Here is an 18,082-nt window from a genome sequence, read left to right on the forward strand (position 1 = left end):
AACTTTCAACTCTAAAAGTCAAATATGATTTAATCTTCCTGTTCTCTCAACAAAGTTAAAATATACCAAAACATGTGACTTTGTGTGTGTGTGTGTGTGTGTGTGTGTGTGTGTGTGTGTGTGTGTGTGTGTGTGTGTGTGTGTGTGTGTGTGTGTGTGTGTGTGTGTGTGTGTGTGTGTGTGTGGGAGGCAAAAAAGGAAAGGGAGGGGGTGACAGCATGCCTCAGAGAGAGAGAGAGAGAGAGAGAGAGAGAGAGAGAGAGAGAGAGAGAGAGAGAGAGAGAGAGAGAGAGAGAGAGAGAGAGAGAGAGAGAGAGAGAGAGAGAGAGAGAGAGAGAGAGAGAGAGAGAGAGAGAGAGAGAGAGAGAGAGAGAGAGAGAAGGGGGTGCAATATTGAAAGTGGAAGGATGAGTGACCATTCTTTCTTAAACAAACTAAGGTGCAGTGTTTGGCCTGTCCACATGAGAACAGGTAAGGAGCTTAAAATAATTTTCAAACAGTATTTATGATGCCTGTGGGCGTTTAAAATGTTTTAAAGCATATACAATATTGTTTATACATGCTATGCTTTGAGTTAGGTTAGAACTTGCCAAATTAGATCAATTCATGAGACATGGTTAAATTGACCTATAGTCATGCAAATATTTTATTTATTTTTGGAAGGTTTTATGTTGTGTGAACAGAATACTTGAGAGGAAAAAAAACAACCCCATTGAATGATCATAAAATCTTATTACAATTTCAGGACCATATTGACTCACAGTGCCACATCATGGCAGTCATGGCAACTTTAAAGTCCACTCGGATCACATCCCATTATGTTTGCAATAGCCTACGATTTTAAGAGATATATATAGTTTATTGCTTATCTCAGACATAATATTTGGAGTTTAGACATTAACCGTAATAATGATCTGTACAGTAGCCGAGCTGAGACTAAAAGTCTTTACAGTAGAATCTGAATCAGAAGATACAGCAGCTAAATAGCCTACGTTTGGATTGAATGGGATTTGCGGGAGATTTGCAGTGGAACGCTGTTTTGTAATGAATGGGGGTTTTATTGGTGCGCGTGCCTCTATAATAAATTACGTAGGTGACTGGAGCTGGTTCTTTGACGCGGCGTGGCCTGCGGTTGACGGTGAAGACGGACTCATGTAGACCACCAGTGTATTCAGGCACACGGTGATGATATCCTTATTATTTTTTACCAAGTATACTTTTTTTTGTGACTTTAGCGGCGTGGTCGCTATTTAATCCCATATATTTAATTCCCTATAGTTATCCTTGCTGCGAAAATGACGTTCAACCCAGGCTACGGTAGGGTGCTAGCCGCATCCGATGGAGCCCTCTTCTCAGTCTCAAACATTGGTCAATCCGATGCACCATTTCCTTATGTTGAGGTAAGGAGACATTTTGGCCAAATGCGCAACGGGATAGGCCTTTGGGTTAGTAACCTATAATAGCCTATACTAATCTAACATTTTGGCATGCACCTCAATAACACAAAATGGCACAAGGAAGGAACCTCTGGGTGTTACGTAACGGTGGCGCTGAATGACCAGTGACTCGGCTTGATGGAAATAGCTTTTGTAGCAAGCTTGGGTGAATGTTATTAGCTAAACCCTTTATAATTTGCTGACCTGCACGTATGGTCAGTTCTTGGAGCGGATATAGCCTATAGTATAGTTATATTATAAAGAGGCTATCATATGGTCTGTAAAGAGGCTATCATATGGTCTGTATGGCTAAGTTATCTAATTAATGGAATCCTCTGAAATAATGAGTTTTTTAGGCTATGATATATCAAACGTACTAGTTATGTCAGTCTAGTTTGCATCTAAGGATGCCTAACTCAAAGGGGCCATAGGCTCATGAGAATCTATACGTCCATAATATAACGAAATAACTATGGAATTGTTCTTTGCACACAAGATAGTGCTAGACTTGTTGTTGTATAGGCTATTCTATGACAGACAGTATTTGGTTGCATCACCCCGGCATTAGACAGAGGTCTGAACTGCAGCTAAAGTACCTCGGTTGAGTTCTTGCTAAATTATGATTGATGACGTGGCTATTTGTTAAGCGCAGACTGTTGCCAAATAGCCAACATTACCAACGAGAGAAAATTGCATTGAGGAGTAGGTTGGCAATCCACCCCAGAATTCAGCTTCTGCCGCCGTCGAAGTTCGCAGCCTTCTTCCATTCAGGAACATAATATTGAAGCTATTTTATATGAATTGGCGTGCTGCAGATAGCCTACTAACTATATTGTGCGGGGATCGAATAGCCCTATATTGGAACCCACAAAGACCAAGCATAACCAGCCAACGGTACAGCCATGCAGAGTGGACACTCGAATTTCGTCGAAACACAACTTCATCATGTTTCGCGCCCTCAATGTCAAAGACGGTGACATTGTTGCAACTCATAGTTGCGGAGGTTGTCTGGGTATTTTGAATTGACATTTTATTAACGAGTTAAGCTACGGCGGTGTAGTAGCTGGCTTGATATGTTATTACATTTTTTCCCCTCGTGGTTCAGTCTGGCCACATTGTTTACGTTTTTGCGCGTGGCTGTCAGTCTACTTTGTAAAGGTCATTGAGTTGCCATACCCCTGTTACCGTAGGGTAGGGTATCACACAGAAGCAAATCTGGTTCCCTTGGAAACTGGATAACGAGATCAGCAACCGCTATTTTTCTAGACGTGGATAGAGGGTCTGTCTGTCTGAACTAATTATGTTAACGACAATTTTCTTGGATCCTAGACTGATCTACGGTTAGATTTTTGTTGGGGGGGAGCTTGCTAAGACACTGCCAAGGAGGGGCTCTTTATCAAATAATGCTTAGATGATTGAATGTATAAATTCATCAAGAGACAGATGTCAGTGTGAGTATTTTTGTCCAAAAGAACGCTCTTGTTTGACATTGCCAGGCCTATTGGTAAGGCCATGGCTCAATTTATTGAAATATTTGTTTTGGTTGCAAGTGCTTTATACAGAACTGTGATTTCAGCTGCATCCTTGCATAATGGCACCGTGGGCTATTTAATTTGATCAAAGATGTATCTCATGGGGTAACAATGTGAATCATATTATATTTTGTTATGTTAAAAGTGGCTTATTTTGGAGAGAGATTGTGATCCTATAACACATTGTTCTGGGAAATGGAATGTCCTCTCCTTTCAGTATAACTTAGTATGTAAGTCTGCATAAAACACAGGGAAACACAAAATGACAAGACACAGATGCTGCCTGCGTATAACCCAGATGCTAGACAAATTAATTTAGCACAGTCTGCTTAATTTTAGGAACACATCCTACTTCACTTCCAGAACTCTGAAATCCCCAGCGTGTCTCTTGAAATGAAAGAGTAAGGAACGTCAGGGACCGTCTGAATTGGCACAGGCACTCAGCCAGGCAGCCACATCACTGGGGCCGAGCTCCCAGCCATCCAGGACCTCTATACCAGACGGTGTCAGGCCATAAAAATGTTCAAAGACTACAGCCACCCAAGTCATAGACTGTTTTCTCTGCTACCGAATGGCGAGCGGTCTAGAACCAATAGGACAACAAGTCTAGAACCAACAGGACATTGAACATCTTCTAGCCCCAAGCAATAAGACTGCTAAATAGTATTTGCACTAACTTTTTTGTCTCATCACATATGCTGCTGCTACTGTTTATTATTTGTGACTATATTCCTAGTTATATGTATATATCTACCTCAATTACCTCGTACCCCTGCACATCGACTCGTTACTGGTTCCCTGTGTATCATTGTGTATTATGTGTTTTATTACGTGTTCTGTTATTTCTCAATTTTCTTTCTCTGCATTGTTGGGAAGGGCCCGTAAGTAAGCATTTCACTGTTAGTCTACACCTGTTGTTTACGAAGTATGTGACAAATAAAATGTTATTTGATTACAGTATTGATACCTGATGGGATCAGAGGGGTCGTGATGAGGTGCAAGGTTTTTAACAAGCTCCTCAGTACCTCTGTGATATTTGATATCTCCAGTTGATTATCCCTTTGGAATTTTATCAAACTCTGCTTTCCTCTGCCCTGACAGGCCCCAGTTGATGGATTCTGACATGGACTATGAGAGGCCAAATGTTGAGACTATCAAGTGTGTGGTGGTAGGGGACAACGCTGTTGGGAAGACCCGCCTTATCTGTGCCCGGGCCTGTAATGCCACACTCACTCAGTACCAATTGCTTGCTACACATGTACCCACTGTCTGGGCCATAGACCAGTACAGAGTTTGCCAGGAGGTGAGTGGTGGAGTTCTCTGGTTTTGATGGTTAATTAATGAAAAGCTTTATCTGTTTGTCTGTTTTCTCTATTGTGGCTACGTTTTAGGTAATGGACTGCATGGGGTTTGAAATGAACTGTTTGGTCCACCAGCAACTTGACGGTGAAGGAAAACAATACTGAAATCCTCTGTTTTAAGTGCTACAGTTGGGTAAACCGTTGTTGCACATTAACAAACCTGCAAGACACCCAAGATATCTTGGGCTTAGCACATTAGGCTGGTGGGCAGGTGTTAGTTTCACACCCTGCAGTTGTTGGTAATATCCATGCATGTGATAGATATGTCTCTCTGGTCAGGTTCTGGAGCGATCTAGGGATGTGGTGGATGACGTCAGTGTGTCGCTGCGGCTCTGGGACACGTTCGGGGACCATCACAAGGACCGACGCTTTGCGTATGGAAGGTGAGATCAACTGACCTTGTTTACTCATGCAAGTCATGTACTGGTGCAGAGTAAAGTAAGTGGACCTTTCCTGTCTGTCCCTTCCGTAACCCCACTCGTCATTGCAGGTCGGATGTGGTGGTTCTGTGTTTCTCCATCGCCAACCCCAACTCCTTGTACCATGTGAAGACCATGTGGTACCCTGAGATCAAACATTTCTGCCCCCGGGCTCCAGTCATCCTGGTGGGCTGCCAGCTGGATCTGCGCTACGCTGACCTGGAGGCAGTCAACAGGGCACGACGGCCACTAGCAAGGTGCCCTACAAGTCCAGTGCTTTCAATCTAAAGCAGTGCTTTTCATCTCAAGTTAAAGTTGATAGCCTGTGATTGATAGATTCACTGTGTCACCATTAGAAATGTAGGTACCACTTTGTACTAAGATTTGTAAACAATATACAATGTTATTTATCCTCATGCTAATCTGAATCATGTTAATTTAGTCTGTAAACTCACTTAACCTTTGGCCTCTTTTTGGCCTCATTTATGGTCATATCTTCCAGACCCATTAAATACAATGAGATTCTGCCTCCAGAGAGGGGCCGTGAAGTGGCCAAAGAGCTGGGAGTGCCATACTATGAGACCAGCGTTGTGGCTCAGTTTGGAGTAAAGGACGTATTTGATAACGCCATCCGGGCCGCCCTAATCTCACGACGCCACCTGCAGTTCTGGAAGTCACACCTGCGCAATGTGCAGCGGTCCCTCCTCCAGGCCCCCTTCCTGCCTCCCAAACCCCCACCACCCATCATCACTGTGCCACCTCCCCCCACCACCACTGAGGAACATCCTGGCCGTCTTCTAGAGGACCCCCTGTGTTCCGATGTCATCCTGGTCCTACAGGAGAAGCAGAGAATCTTCGCCCACAAGATCTACTTGGCCACGTCCTCCTCCAAGTTCTATGACCTCTTCATCCTGGACGCCCGGTCTGAGGAGACTGAGCGGCCCCCGCGCGCCACCGCTCTGTCTGGCCGTGAGATGCTGATGCGTGCTGCCAGCTTTGATGTGTGTGAGAGCCCTGACGAAGGTGACAGGGCCAACCTGCGGGCCTGCACCAGTGACGGCACCCTGAGGGACTCTGAAGGGGGCCGGAGGGGCAGACTGCTGTCTACCTGGAGCAGGGCTTTTGTCAGCATCCAGGAGGAGATGGTGGATGACCCAGTGACCTACAGCCCCAGGCCTATGACCGTGGTGCACATGGACCAGTCCATGCAGCTGGGGCCCTTCCGCGCTGTGCTGCGCTATCTGTACACTGGTCAGCTGGACGAGCACGAGAAGGAGCTAATGCACATCGCACACATTGCTGAGCTGCTGGAGGTCTTTGACCTGCGCATGATGGTGGCCAATATCCTTAACAACGAGGCCTTCATGAACCAGGAAATCACCAAAGCCTTTCATGTACGGCGCACCAACAGAGTCAAAGAGTGCCTGGCCAAAGGCACCTTTTCTGGTGAGCGCACATCATAATACTGAGGGATTTTGTACACTCTGTGTTTCTCCTTGGACGCAGTATGATTTCTCTTTGTGTTCCAGATGTAGTGTTCAAGCTGGATGATGGAACGATCAGGGCCCATAAGCCCCTGCTTATCTCCAGCTGTGACTGGATGGCAGCTATGTTTGGGGGGCCCTTTGTGGAGAGCTGCACCAAAGAAGTAAGTCAATTCTTTACCCCCTCTCACTGGAGTTAGTGTGCGCCACTATATTACATTTTTGTGCACAATAACAAGACCTTCTGCAAGTCACCTGAATAACCAGCCTGAATAACCAGCCTAAATAACCAACCTAAATAACCAAACACACAAGATCCCAGTAGAATACACTAGTGAATAGGAACGGGAAGAATGATGTTGATCTGTGCCTTTTGTCTCAGGTGCTGTTTCCTAACACGACTCGCAGCTGTATGAGGGCTGTGCTGGAGTACCTGTACACTGGGCGCTTCTGTTCCCGCACTGACCTGGATGCCATGGAGCTCATTGTTCTTGCCAACCGTCTTTGCCTCCCACACCTAGTTGCACTAACAGGTATCTACTTGTTTTTGAGCACACCCTCATACACAAAGCCACATCTGTGCAACACTAGACATGCACACTTATAGTTTAACACACACTTCCCTCTCTTTTTCCTTCTCTTCATAGTGTCTATTACACTAATATGTGTGTTGAGAGAGTTGTTTCTGTTACTTGAATAATTCTGTTGCAAGTTAGATTTGGCAATGTGCACAGTGACAGACTGGGTTTTATAGGATAGGATGATCTTCAATGTCCCAGAAGGAAAAATTGTCTTAGACACATTACTGCTGTAAACAAAATAGACTCTGTACATTACACACTCAACATAATATATACACTCCATGTTACTCTTATTATACATTTTGTACACTTCTCATATAGCCAAATACATAATACGTTGCACATTCCCTTATATTCTGTCAGTGGTGTACTAACATAGCTCAGGTTGACTTACAGTATTGTTGTTTCTGTATTTGATGGACATAGGAAGGAAGGAGTGCTTATACAGTATCTGTTCAGCTTACAAGTAGGGACCCTATAGTGTCTGCCTGAGGGGAGGAGTTGATAATCAGAGTGAAGTACATGGGAGGGATCAGAAATGATGCTACCTCACACCCATGACCTTCATGGCAGTTTGTATCAGGTGGGCAATTTGAGATTTCAGTTGAATATCTCTATGACCGCATGGTAGATCAGGATAATTATTTTCTGTCCAACTCCAAAAAGCCATAGGAAGTAGAGGTGTTGTTGGACTCTGGAGCAGACACTCTTTACTTGGACCTTCCAGCTCAGCACATTGTCCATATATACACCCAGGTACCTGTACAAACTAACCTGTGCTATGTTGGCATTGTGGACAACCACAGGCACATGGTCACCAACAGATTTGGGGTCAAACACCATCTTCTCTGTTTTCTTTACATTAAGGATGAGATGGTGCTCATCACACCACTTGACAAACCTTTGGATTTCTGACCTGTACACAGTAGTATCAGCATGTTTATACATCAGACCAAGAATGGCGGTATCATCAGAAAACTTGACAATACAATTATCATAATTACTGCAAATTATTATTATTATTCTGTTGTTCTTGGGATACCCTGCATGTTATGCCTCTGTTTCAGAACTCTACACAGTGACAGTCCTGATGGAGGCTGCTATGATGGGGGCTGATATTGACGGAGATGTGCTGTTATACCTGGAGATGGCTCAGGTAAGATGGAGGCCTTGTTCCTATTGCAATTCCATGAGTGTATTTATTCTTTATACTGTTTTTCTCCAATCTCACAAGTGTTTCTATTTCTAATGCTAATTTCTTTAACAAGTGTTACACTTTTAAATGTAAAAAGTTAGCACGTGTGGAATAAGGTCTTCTATAATATCGTGTGTCTCTCTGGCAGTTCCATTGTGCCCAACAGCTAACTGGCTGGTGCCTTCACCACATCTGCACCAACTATAATAGTGTGTGCCGCAAGTTTCCTCGAGACATGAAGGCCACGTCTACAGGTAATGCAAGTGAAATACTAACTAAAGAGGCCTGTATGTGCGTGAAACTACGACTGTCATTTGAATCTCCCCTTTACATCAATGCAGGATTTATAGAGAAGTTATCATTATATGAAGCATTTGTGTCTCCACATCTGTCTGCATTTGATGTTGCTAAAGCTGTTGAGCCATGCCTCTTGCAGACAACCAGGACTACTTTGAGAAGCACCGCTGGCCACCAGTGTGGTTCCTGAAGGAGGATGACCACTACCAGAGAGCAAGGAAGGAGCGGGACAAGGAGGACTACCTGTACCAGAGGAGGCAGTGTAAACGCAAGTGGCTCTTCTGGAACTTTCCCTCTACTCCCTCTGCCAACTCCGCCTCTTCTGGTTCCAATGCTGTCGTCTGATTGGCACTCAGGTTACAGGCAAGGCCCTCTGGGGGGATCTGTAGAGATGACTTGGGAAAGTGGAGAATCAGCACCGTTGGCCAGACACTAGGCCCACTCATTCAGGCCCTCACCTCTCCCTCCCTCATTTCTGTTTTGCATCTGCAGCCAAGCTACACTCCCCCAGGTTTGCAGGGTCAGCTAAATCCGATAATGAACAAAATTAGTGTCTTTCTTTTTGTGTTAGCATATCCATGCAAAGACAATGAAGCGTAAAACTTAAAGATCAGTGACTTAAACCTTATGAACAAGGCAAGGTAGATGGTGCTGGTGACTGCTCAATATGTTGTTGATATTCCTGCATACACCACCAGGGGGAGAACTGAGCAAGTTATGAAGGGGCTTTGCTTCAAGGTATAGAACTGTGATACTAAGCTCATGATAACCATTGACTGACTTGAATTGACAACCAAGTGCTTATCAGCTGCAACAGGCATAGCAAAGACCAATGACCAGCAAAGTAACACAGAAATCAAATCTCAGTGATAACACTTTCTTGCCCTTAAGTGTTTGCACAATCTACCAAACCAGGATGTGTACAGTACAAGTATAATCACTCAACCAGAAATATCAACAAAATGCATTAGGTCTGCATTAAGATGAATCTATTCAAGTCATATAGGACATCCCCTTAGATCATCTGCCTACTGGGAACCACTAAGTCTGTGCAGAATTACGACTTAAATGAAAACAGCGGAGATTTGACTCCTGTCATCTTTTGTACAGTTATTGTATATTGCATTTTTCTGTACAACTTGCACAGCTGACATTGATGTGAGTGTATACACGACCCCTGTGTTGTGACATGTGGCTACATGTCAGAAAAGGGCTTTCTTTTACACGGCCACATTTGTCTTTTGACAAGATGCAAGAGAACCTGAATCACAGAGTATTGTTCAGCATTTGCTTTTGAAACGCCAACAAACACAAACAAAGCTCACCACTATGTGTTGCAACAATGGAATAGCTTTGCACTACCAAGTTTCCTTTTCCTTAAAATCGGCAATTGTACCTTATCAGGACAGTCTGATATATTTATCCCCGTATCTTGGACCCCACAGCTTTGTGGTGAATGCCACTATCAACCGGAACATTCTACATTATAGCAATGGATCTGGTGCATTTCAGAAACCAATAGGCCAACTCTTGGACTTGGAGAATCCACATGTACAGCAGTTCCCCTCTTAGACGGTGGGGTCTTAGGCTTGTCTGTCTATAATGGCAGTGACCTTGCCTTTTAGAAGTTTGACATTATGCTTATAGGGTATCCCTGTGATTGCGTGTCATTGGTTATTTCAGACGTACACATACAGGAGACTGTCTCGTGTCTGGGTATAAATTCCTCCTCACACCCTGCTACCTGACTCTTCTCAAGAGAGGTGAGAGCACCACCTGTATATATCCGCATTCTGATGAGAAGAGCACCGAGGCCATTACAGTACTGGACACACATGTGTCTGACAAGCTTCAAACAGTCTAAATGGGCTTGGAGAGATGATCATAGAATGAGAAAAATAACAGCACTACAGAACAAGTTGATAGGAAGATGAATTTAAATCCTCAGTGTACGCTGAAGAGATATCTGAAGAGGATGTTTATATCCCTGTTGTCATTTCACCAACGACAACCCACAGTGTTGTTTTGATTTATAAGCATGGTGCTCATTCATTGTTGTGAGTATTTACAGCAGGTGTATATCAAAAGTGGATTACTGATTTCTAGCAACACTTTACATGAAGTTGTCTCCATTGCAGTGCCCTGGAATTACTATGGAATGCCGGTGGTGACCAGAAATAATAACAAAACTTGACTTGTTTCACACACACATAATTATGAATGCTGCTAACTTATCAAGGAAATTGAAAATCCATGTTTTTTTTGCGCTATTTGGGCAACTTATTGTAAGGTGTGATAGTCTACTAGATTCTGTTTGTTTTATGGATAGTTTTTTCAGATTTCTCCAGTGCTTGTGCTGACCTCCGATTACATGTATGGTATGCAGGCAAACTGCTTTCAGATCAAAAGAAGTGGCTCTATGGCTTGAGAAGGAAAATATGACACGGAGCACCCTCCCAGCCAATATACATTATTGTCAAGAATTTGCTTGTAAAAAGATATATATATATATATATATATATATATATATATATATATAAAATAATAGATTGTAGACATAGCTTTTTGTAAGATAATGTAAGTTACTTGTAGGATATTGTTCTCCTTCATGCACTTAGAAAATATAGCCTACATCCCGTATGACATCACTACGAGCTTTAGTCATTTAAATGCCATGAATCCACTTAAAAATCTAACATGATATCTCAAAATGTTGTTTAAATGCTCAATTATACAAATAGACTGCATGTACAAGGCTCATATAGATGTGTAATCTGTAATTTAAGGTATAGATTATGGCAGTGCAGGAGCACAAGGCAGTAGCTTTACATTTTTTGATCAAGTTCATATGTGATTTGTTGCTATAATCTAATTGAAAAAGGCAGGTTTGACATGTGTATCTTGTAAAAGGATTAATCACTTGGCATACCATCCCAACTCATAATCACTTGGATCATTCTGTATTGCACTGGACATCCGAGTATGTAGGCTTGTTTAGTCGTCAATGTTCTGTTTTTACCAAGTAGTGAAATTATTCATTGTTTTGGAATTGTTGGTCTGTAAAATGGTTTTGTTGTGTTTTGTCAAATTGGTAAATGCATCAATGAACCACTGTCTCACTTTGAAATATTGTATTAATCATATATTTTAACAAATTTACCCTAAGAAGATGTATGTTTTGATTCAGGCCTTTGTTCCTTTTTTTCAGTTTTTTCCATTCCACTTGACAATCCGCATTTACATGCTGTGGTTGAAATGCATTTGAGTTGATTTCTCATTTAACCCTCTTCTGCTAATGCACTGCATCCAAGAAGACACCTCATGCCTTAATGTATAGTGTGTGAGAGACATTGAATGTAGATATTGTTACTGTGGTCACTAGTTTGTGTGTACTAAAGATGTGTCAATGCACCATGGTACTGAAGGCTTTGTTGTGTAAGTGTACATATCTGAGTGTGGCATTAATGTGTGTACACTTGAAAGCATCGTGAGCCTGTGCTTTTGTTAATTTAGACAATGTTTTGGTTTAATATTTTCATTCTCTGATCGGAATGTTTAGTAGTAAACCACTTTTCACCACACCAATAGACTAACACGATGACAAGCCCGCTCTAGAAAACACATTAATCAATTACAAAAGTCAGCACATCCCCATCAAATTAATGCAGAGAATACTAATTCTAATTTGTTTTCTGATCATTAACTTCACTATGGAGAATTATCAGTATTATCATTACAATGGATGGCATTGACATGGTGTGGGAATTAGAAGTTGGATTATAAATCAAAAACATAGATAATGGCCAATTGTTTTACAACTGCCTGTTATAATGTGGCCGAGAAAATAAAACAAGCTTTTAGCTGTACGTATTTCAACATAGATACTAGCTGAATTTGTACACTATGCAGGACATAGGCATACCAGTGTCGTTTAAACCATAAATGCACATTGCATTATGTAGACTGAGAGCCTTAGCTTTGATTTTCATCGAATTGTATAAGGGGGTATGACATGTACACAGCTCATATTCTTAGACGAGTAGGCAACTTCAGGTGTTAATTGCAAATATATTATTACTAGATAAAAATAAAGTTATAACTCAGAACTTTTAAAGCCCTTTTCCATGTGTTTAGGTGCTATATCACTGCTGCAGAGAAGCACAAACCAAAGGGAGCTTGTAGCAGTACCAGGACACCAATCTGCTGCACAATCAGTTGCATAGTTATAAATAAGACTTGTATTGAAATGGTTGAATTCAAAACTTGAATCTTTTCTCAGTGTTTATAGCCTGGTCTGACATTTTTGCTCGTCAACAGGTATTTATTTTTGTTGTTCTGGAGAGTCACAGATGTTTGTATTGTTTGTTAGGAGCTGTAGATCTTGAGTTCTGTAGCATGTGTTCTTGAAATGTGTAAATAGTGTTTATGTAATAAATATAAAGTAGCAGCCTGCACACAGATGTCTTTGTGTATGACTCAGATCCTATAGAAAGTGGTCCAATCACCAAACATGGTGTTGATTAATGATCTGACTTGTCCAGTCATCTAGGCAGGGCCGGTTCTAGCATTTTTGGGGGACTTAAGCGAGATTTGGTTCGGGGGCGCCCCACCTCGCTCCAAAATATTTTTAATGGCCCATGTCATGACAGCAGATAGAAAAATGTACGTTTTTAAAGTTAATTTTCTGCAATTCTACACATTTTGTCATGGGGCGGAGAGACATTTCTGAAATGTTATTACTAATTGAATGCAATTCTAATCATTTTGCAGTTTTAAACTCCCACGAGCGGAAATTAACTTTCTTTCAGCTGAAAGACGATGCCCATAGCTTACCCACGATTTTGCAAAAGGATTTAAGTCAATAAGTCATAGTTTTAGTCAAAGATTGATATATTTGGGGTTGAAGTTGGAAATCCGAAGTGGTAACTTGGGAAATTTTCTGTGCCAATGCCGTGTGTTTCCTCTATGATATGACCTGCCAATACTTTTCAGGGCTGGGTTTTATTTTAATGGCATTGTTTCTTCATCAGAAACACCTGCAAAGTTCTTCCTCTTCAACAGTCGCAACTAAGCTGAGCAATATAATAAATTATCTTCGGCTGAGCCGAACAGCTTTTCCTGCTCGTCGAACATCTCATTCCAAAATCATGGGCATTAAAGTGGAGTTGGTCCCCCATTTGCTGCTATAACAGCCTTCACTCTTCTGGGAAGGCTTTCCACTAGATGTTGGAACATTGCTGCGGGGTCTTGCTTCCATTCAGCCACAAGAGCATTAGTGAGGTCGGGAACTGATGTTGGGTGATTAGGCCTGTCTCACAGTCGCCGTTCCAATTCATCCCAAAGGTGTTCGATGGGGTTGAGGTCATGGCTCTGTGCAGGCCAGTCAAGTTCTTCCACACCGATCTCGACAAACCATTCTCTTTATGGACCTCGCTTTGTACACGGGGGAATTGTCATGCTGAATCAGGAAAGGGCCTTCCCCAAACTGTTGCCACAAAGTTGAAAGCACAAAATCGTCTAGAATGTCATTGTATGCTGTAGCGTTAAGATTTTCCTTCACTGGAACTAAGGGGCCTAGCCCGAACCATGAAAAACAGCCCCAGACCATTATTCCTCCTCCACCAAACTTTACAGTTGGCACTACGCATTGGGGAAGGTAGCGTTCTCCTGGCATCTGCCAAACACAGATTTGTCCGTTGGACTGCCAAATGGTAAAGCGGGATTCATCACTCTAGAGAACGCGTTTCCCCCTGCTCCAGAGTCCAAAGGCGGCAAGCTTTACACCACTCCAGCCGACGCTTGGCATTGCGCATGCTGATCTTAGGCTTGTGTGCTGCTACTCGGCCATGGAAACCTGTCATGAATCTCCCGACGAACAGTTCTTGTGCTGACGTTGCTTCCAGAGGCAGTTTGGAACTTGGTAGTGAGTATTGCAACTGAGGAAAGACCATTTTTACGCGGTACCCGCTTCAGCACTTGCCGGTCCCATTCAATGAGCTTGTGTGGCCTACAACTTCACGGCTGAGCCGTTGTTGCTCCTAGGCATTTCCACTCCACAATAACAGCACTTACAGTTGACCGAGGCAGCTCTAGCAGGGCAGAAATTAGATGACCTGACTTGTTGGAAAGGTGGCATCCTATGAGGGTGCCACGTTGAAAGTCAATGAGCTCTTCAGTACGGGCCATTTGTAACGGCATTCCTCCTCCTCTTCATCTTCGGAAGAGGAGGAGTATTGAGGGAACCAAGGCGCAGCGTAGAGAACAGACATATTTTATTAACGAAACACGAACTTGATTAAACTAACAAAAACAACAAACGGTGTAGACAGACCTAGACGACGTACTTACATAAAACAAGAAAACGCACGAATAGGAACATAGGCTACACAAACCGAACAAACCGTAAACAGTCCCGAGTGGTGTACAGACACAGACACGAAAGACAATCACCCACAACGAACACTGTGACAACGCCTACCTAAATATGACTCTTAATTAGAGGAACGCCAAACACCTGCCTCTAATTAAGAGCCATACCAGGCAACCCATAAACCAACAAAGAAACAGAAAACATAGAATGCCCACCCAACCTCACGTCCTGACCAACTAACACACATAACAAACTAACAGAAATAGGTCAGGAACGTGACATAACCCCCCCCCCCATAAGGTGCGAACTCCGGGCGCACCAGCACAAGTCTAGGGGAGGGTCTGGGTGGGCATCTGACCACGATGGTGGCTCAGGCTCCGGGCGAGGTCCCCACCCCACCATAATCCATCCTAGCCTCCATCTCCCCCTAAGAATGTCCACCCTCATTTTACCCCCACAAAATCCCCTTAGTAACATCCATGACAGGGACAGCACCGGGACAGAGGGATAGATCAAGACAGTGGGATAGCACAAGACAGAGGGATAGATCAGAATATAGAGGTAGATCAGGATAGAGAGGGAGATAATGATAGAGGGGCAACTCCGGACTGAAAGGCAGCTCCGGACAGAGAGACAGCTCTGGACTGAGGGGCAGTTCTGGGTATATAGCCGTTTCTGGCTGAAGGGCAGCTCATGGCTGACTGACGAATCTGGACGCTCATGGCAGGCTGACGGCTCTCGACGCTCATGGCTGGCTGACGGCTCTCGACGCTCATGGCTGGCTGACGGCTCTCGACGCTCATGGCTGGCTGACGGCTCTCGACGCTCATGGCTGGCTGACGGCTCTCGACGCTCATGGCTGGCTGACGGCTCTCGACGCTCATGGCTGGCTGACGGCTCTCGACGCTCATGGCAGGCTGACGGCTCTCGACGCTCATGGCAGGCTGACGGCTCTCGACGCTCATGGCTCTCTGACGGCTCTGGCTGCTCATGGCTCGCTGGCGGCTCTGGCAGATCCTGTCTGGCTGGCGGCTCTGGCAGATCCTGTCTGGCTGGCGGCTCTGGCAGATCCTGTCTGGTTGGCGGCTCTGGCAGATCCTGTCTGGTTGGCGGCTCTGGCAGATCCTGTCTGACGGACCTGGCAGATCCTGTCTGACGGACGGCTCTAGCGGCTCCTGTCTGGCGGACGGCTCTAGCGGCTCCTGTCTGGCGGACGGCTCTGTAGGCTCATGGCAGACGGGCGGCTTTGCAGGCTCATGGCAGACGGGCGGCTTTGCAGGCTCATGGCAGACGGGCGGCTTTGCAGGCTCATTGCAGACGGATGGCTCAGACGGCGCTGGGGAGACGGATGGCTCAGATGGCGCTGGGGAGACGGATGGCTCAGATGGCGCTGGGGAGACGGATGGCTCAGATGGCGCTGGGGAGACGGATGGCTCTGGCCGGATAAGGCGCACTGTAGACCTGGTGCGTGGTGCCGGAACTGGAGGCACCGGGCTAAGGACACGCACCTTCATACTAGTGCGGGGAGCAGGGACAGGGCACACTGGACTCTCAAAGCACACTCTATACCTGGTGCGTGGTACCGGCACTGGTGGCACCGGGCTGAGGACAAGCACATCAGGATTAGTAGGGGGAGAAGAAACAGTGTGTACAGGGCTCTGGAGACGCACAGGAGGCTTAGTGCGTGGTGCCGGAACTGGAGGCACCGAATTGGATACACGCACTACAGGGAGAGTGCGTGGAGGAGGAACAGGGCTCAGGAGACGCACTGGTAGCCTAGTGCGTAGTGTAGGCACTGTAGGTACTAGGCTGGGGCGGGGAGGTGGCGCCGGAAATACCGGACCGTGGAGGCCTACTGGCTCTCTTGAGCATTGAGCCTGCCCAACCTTACCTGGTTGAATGCTCCCGGTCGCCCGACCAGTGCGGGGAGGTGGAATAACCCGCACTGGCCTATGTAGGCGAACCGGGGAAACCATGCGTAAGGCAGGTGCCATGTATGCCGGCCCGAGGAGACGCACTGGAGACCAGACGAGTTGAGCCGGCCTCATGACACCTGGCTCAATACCCAATCTAGCCCTACCAGTGCGGGGAGGTGGAATAACCCGCACTGGGCTATGCACTGTACAGGAGACACCGTGCGCTCTACTGCGTAACACGGCGCCTGCCCGTACTCCCGCTCTCCACGGTAAGCCTGGGAAGTGGGCACAGGTCTCCTACCTGCCCTTGGCCCACTACCTCTTAGCCCCCCCCCCAAGAAATTTTTGGGTGTTACTCACGGGCTTTTTGGGCTTCCGTGCAAGACGTGTTCCCTCATAACTCCGGTTCCTCTCTCCGGTAGCCTCTGCTCTCCTCAGTGCCTCCAGCTGTTCCTGGGAGGCGATCCCTACCAGCCAGGATCTCCTCCCATGTGTAGCAACCTTTCCCGTCCAATATATCGTCCCAAGTCCATTCCTCCTTCTTTTCCTGTCCCTTACTCCGTTTACTCCGCTGCTTGGTTCTGGAGATTTGGTGGGTGATTCTGTAACGGCATTCCTCCTCCTCTTCATCTTCAGAAGAGGAGGAGTATTGAGGGAACCAAGGCGCAGCGTAGAGAACAGACATATTTTATTAACGAAACACGAACTTGATTAAACTAACAAAAACAACAAACGGTGTAGACAGACCTAGACGACGTACTTACATAAAACAAGAAAACGCACGAATAGGAACATAGGCTACACAAACCGAACAAACCGTAAACAGTCCCGAGTGGTGTATAGACACAGACAAGGAAGACAATCACCCACAACGAACACATTTACATTTACATTTAAGTCATTTAGCAGACGCTCTTATCCAGAGCGACTTACAAATTGGTGCATTCACCTAATGACATCCAGTGGAACAACCACTATACAATAGTTGTAATGTTGTAACACTGTGACAACGCCTACCTAAATATGACTCTTAATTAGAGGAACGCCAAACACCTGCCTCTAATTAAGAGCCATACCAGGCAACCCATAAACCAACATAGAAACAGAAAACATAGAATGCCCACCCAACCTCACGTCCTGACCAACTAACACACATAACAAACTAACAGAAATAGGTCAGGAACGTGACACCATTCTACTGCCAATGTTTGTCTATGAAGATTGCATGGCTGTCTGCTCAATTTTAAACACCTGTCAGCAATGAGTGTGGCTGAAATATAGCCGAATCCACTAATTTGAAGGGGTGTCCACTAGAGGTCGACCGATTATGATTTTTCAACGCCGATACCGATTATTGGATGACCAAAAAAAGCCGATACCGATTAATCGGCTGATTTAAAAAAAATATATATATATATTTGTAATAATGACAATTACAACATTACTGAATTAACACTTATTTTAACTTAATAGAATACATCAAAATCAATT

General features: G+C 44.7%; 1 protein-coding gene across 4 annotated transcripts; it reads left to right on the plus strand.

The window, feature by feature from the left end:
* The first annotated feature begins 385 nt into the window (after positions 1-385).
* On the plus strand, positions 386-12,759 carry LOC129853543 (rho-related BTB domain-containing protein 2-like). Of its 4 annotated transcripts, none has more exons than XM_055919693.1 (11): positions 386-471; positions 1,094-1,400; positions 4,070-4,271; positions 4,609-4,712; positions 4,820-5,005; positions 5,251-6,194; positions 6,278-6,396; positions 6,615-6,765; positions 7,881-7,969; positions 8,157-8,262; positions 8,445-12,759. In XM_055919693.1, exons 2-11 carry the CDS (start codon positions 1,339-1,341, stop codon positions 8,648-8,650), a joined length of 2,169 nt encoding a protein of 722 aa, XP_055775668.1. In that variant the 5' UTR covers positions 386-471; positions 1,094-1,338; the 3' UTR covers positions 8,651-12,759. The 4 variants fall into 4 exon arrangements, with proteins under 4 accessions (XP_055775668.1, XP_055775669.1, XP_055775667.1 ...); XM_055919694.1 differs by lacking the exon at positions 386-471 and having other exon boundaries at positions 756-1,182; positions 1,279-1,400; XM_055919692.1 differs by lacking the exon at positions 386-471 and having other exon boundaries at positions 756-1,400.
* The last annotated feature ends 5,323 nt before the right edge of the window (positions 12,760-18,082 follow it).

Source organism: Salvelinus fontinalis, chromosome 4 (genome assembly GCF_029448725.1).
Source record: "Salvelinus fontinalis isolate EN_2023a chromosome 4, ASM2944872v1, whole genome shotgun sequence".
Taxonomy (NCBI): domain Eukaryota; kingdom Metazoa; phylum Chordata; class Actinopteri; order Salmoniformes; family Salmonidae; genus Salvelinus; species Salvelinus fontinalis.

Bases quoted from the DNA above. Each gene is read 5' to 3' on its own strand.
- LOC129853543 (XM_055919693.1), top strand. From the start codon at position 1,339: ATGGAGCCCTCTTCTCAGTCTCAAACATTGGTCAATCCGATGCACCAT. The intron at 6,766-7,880 runs GTATCTACTTGT...CCTCTGTTTCAG, and splicing joins ACACCTAGTTGCACTAACAG to AACTCTACACAGTGACAGTC. The intron at 7,970-8,156 runs GTAAGATGGAGG...TCTCTCTGGCAG, and splicing joins TATACCTGGAGATGGCTCAG to TTCCATTGTGCCCAACAGCT.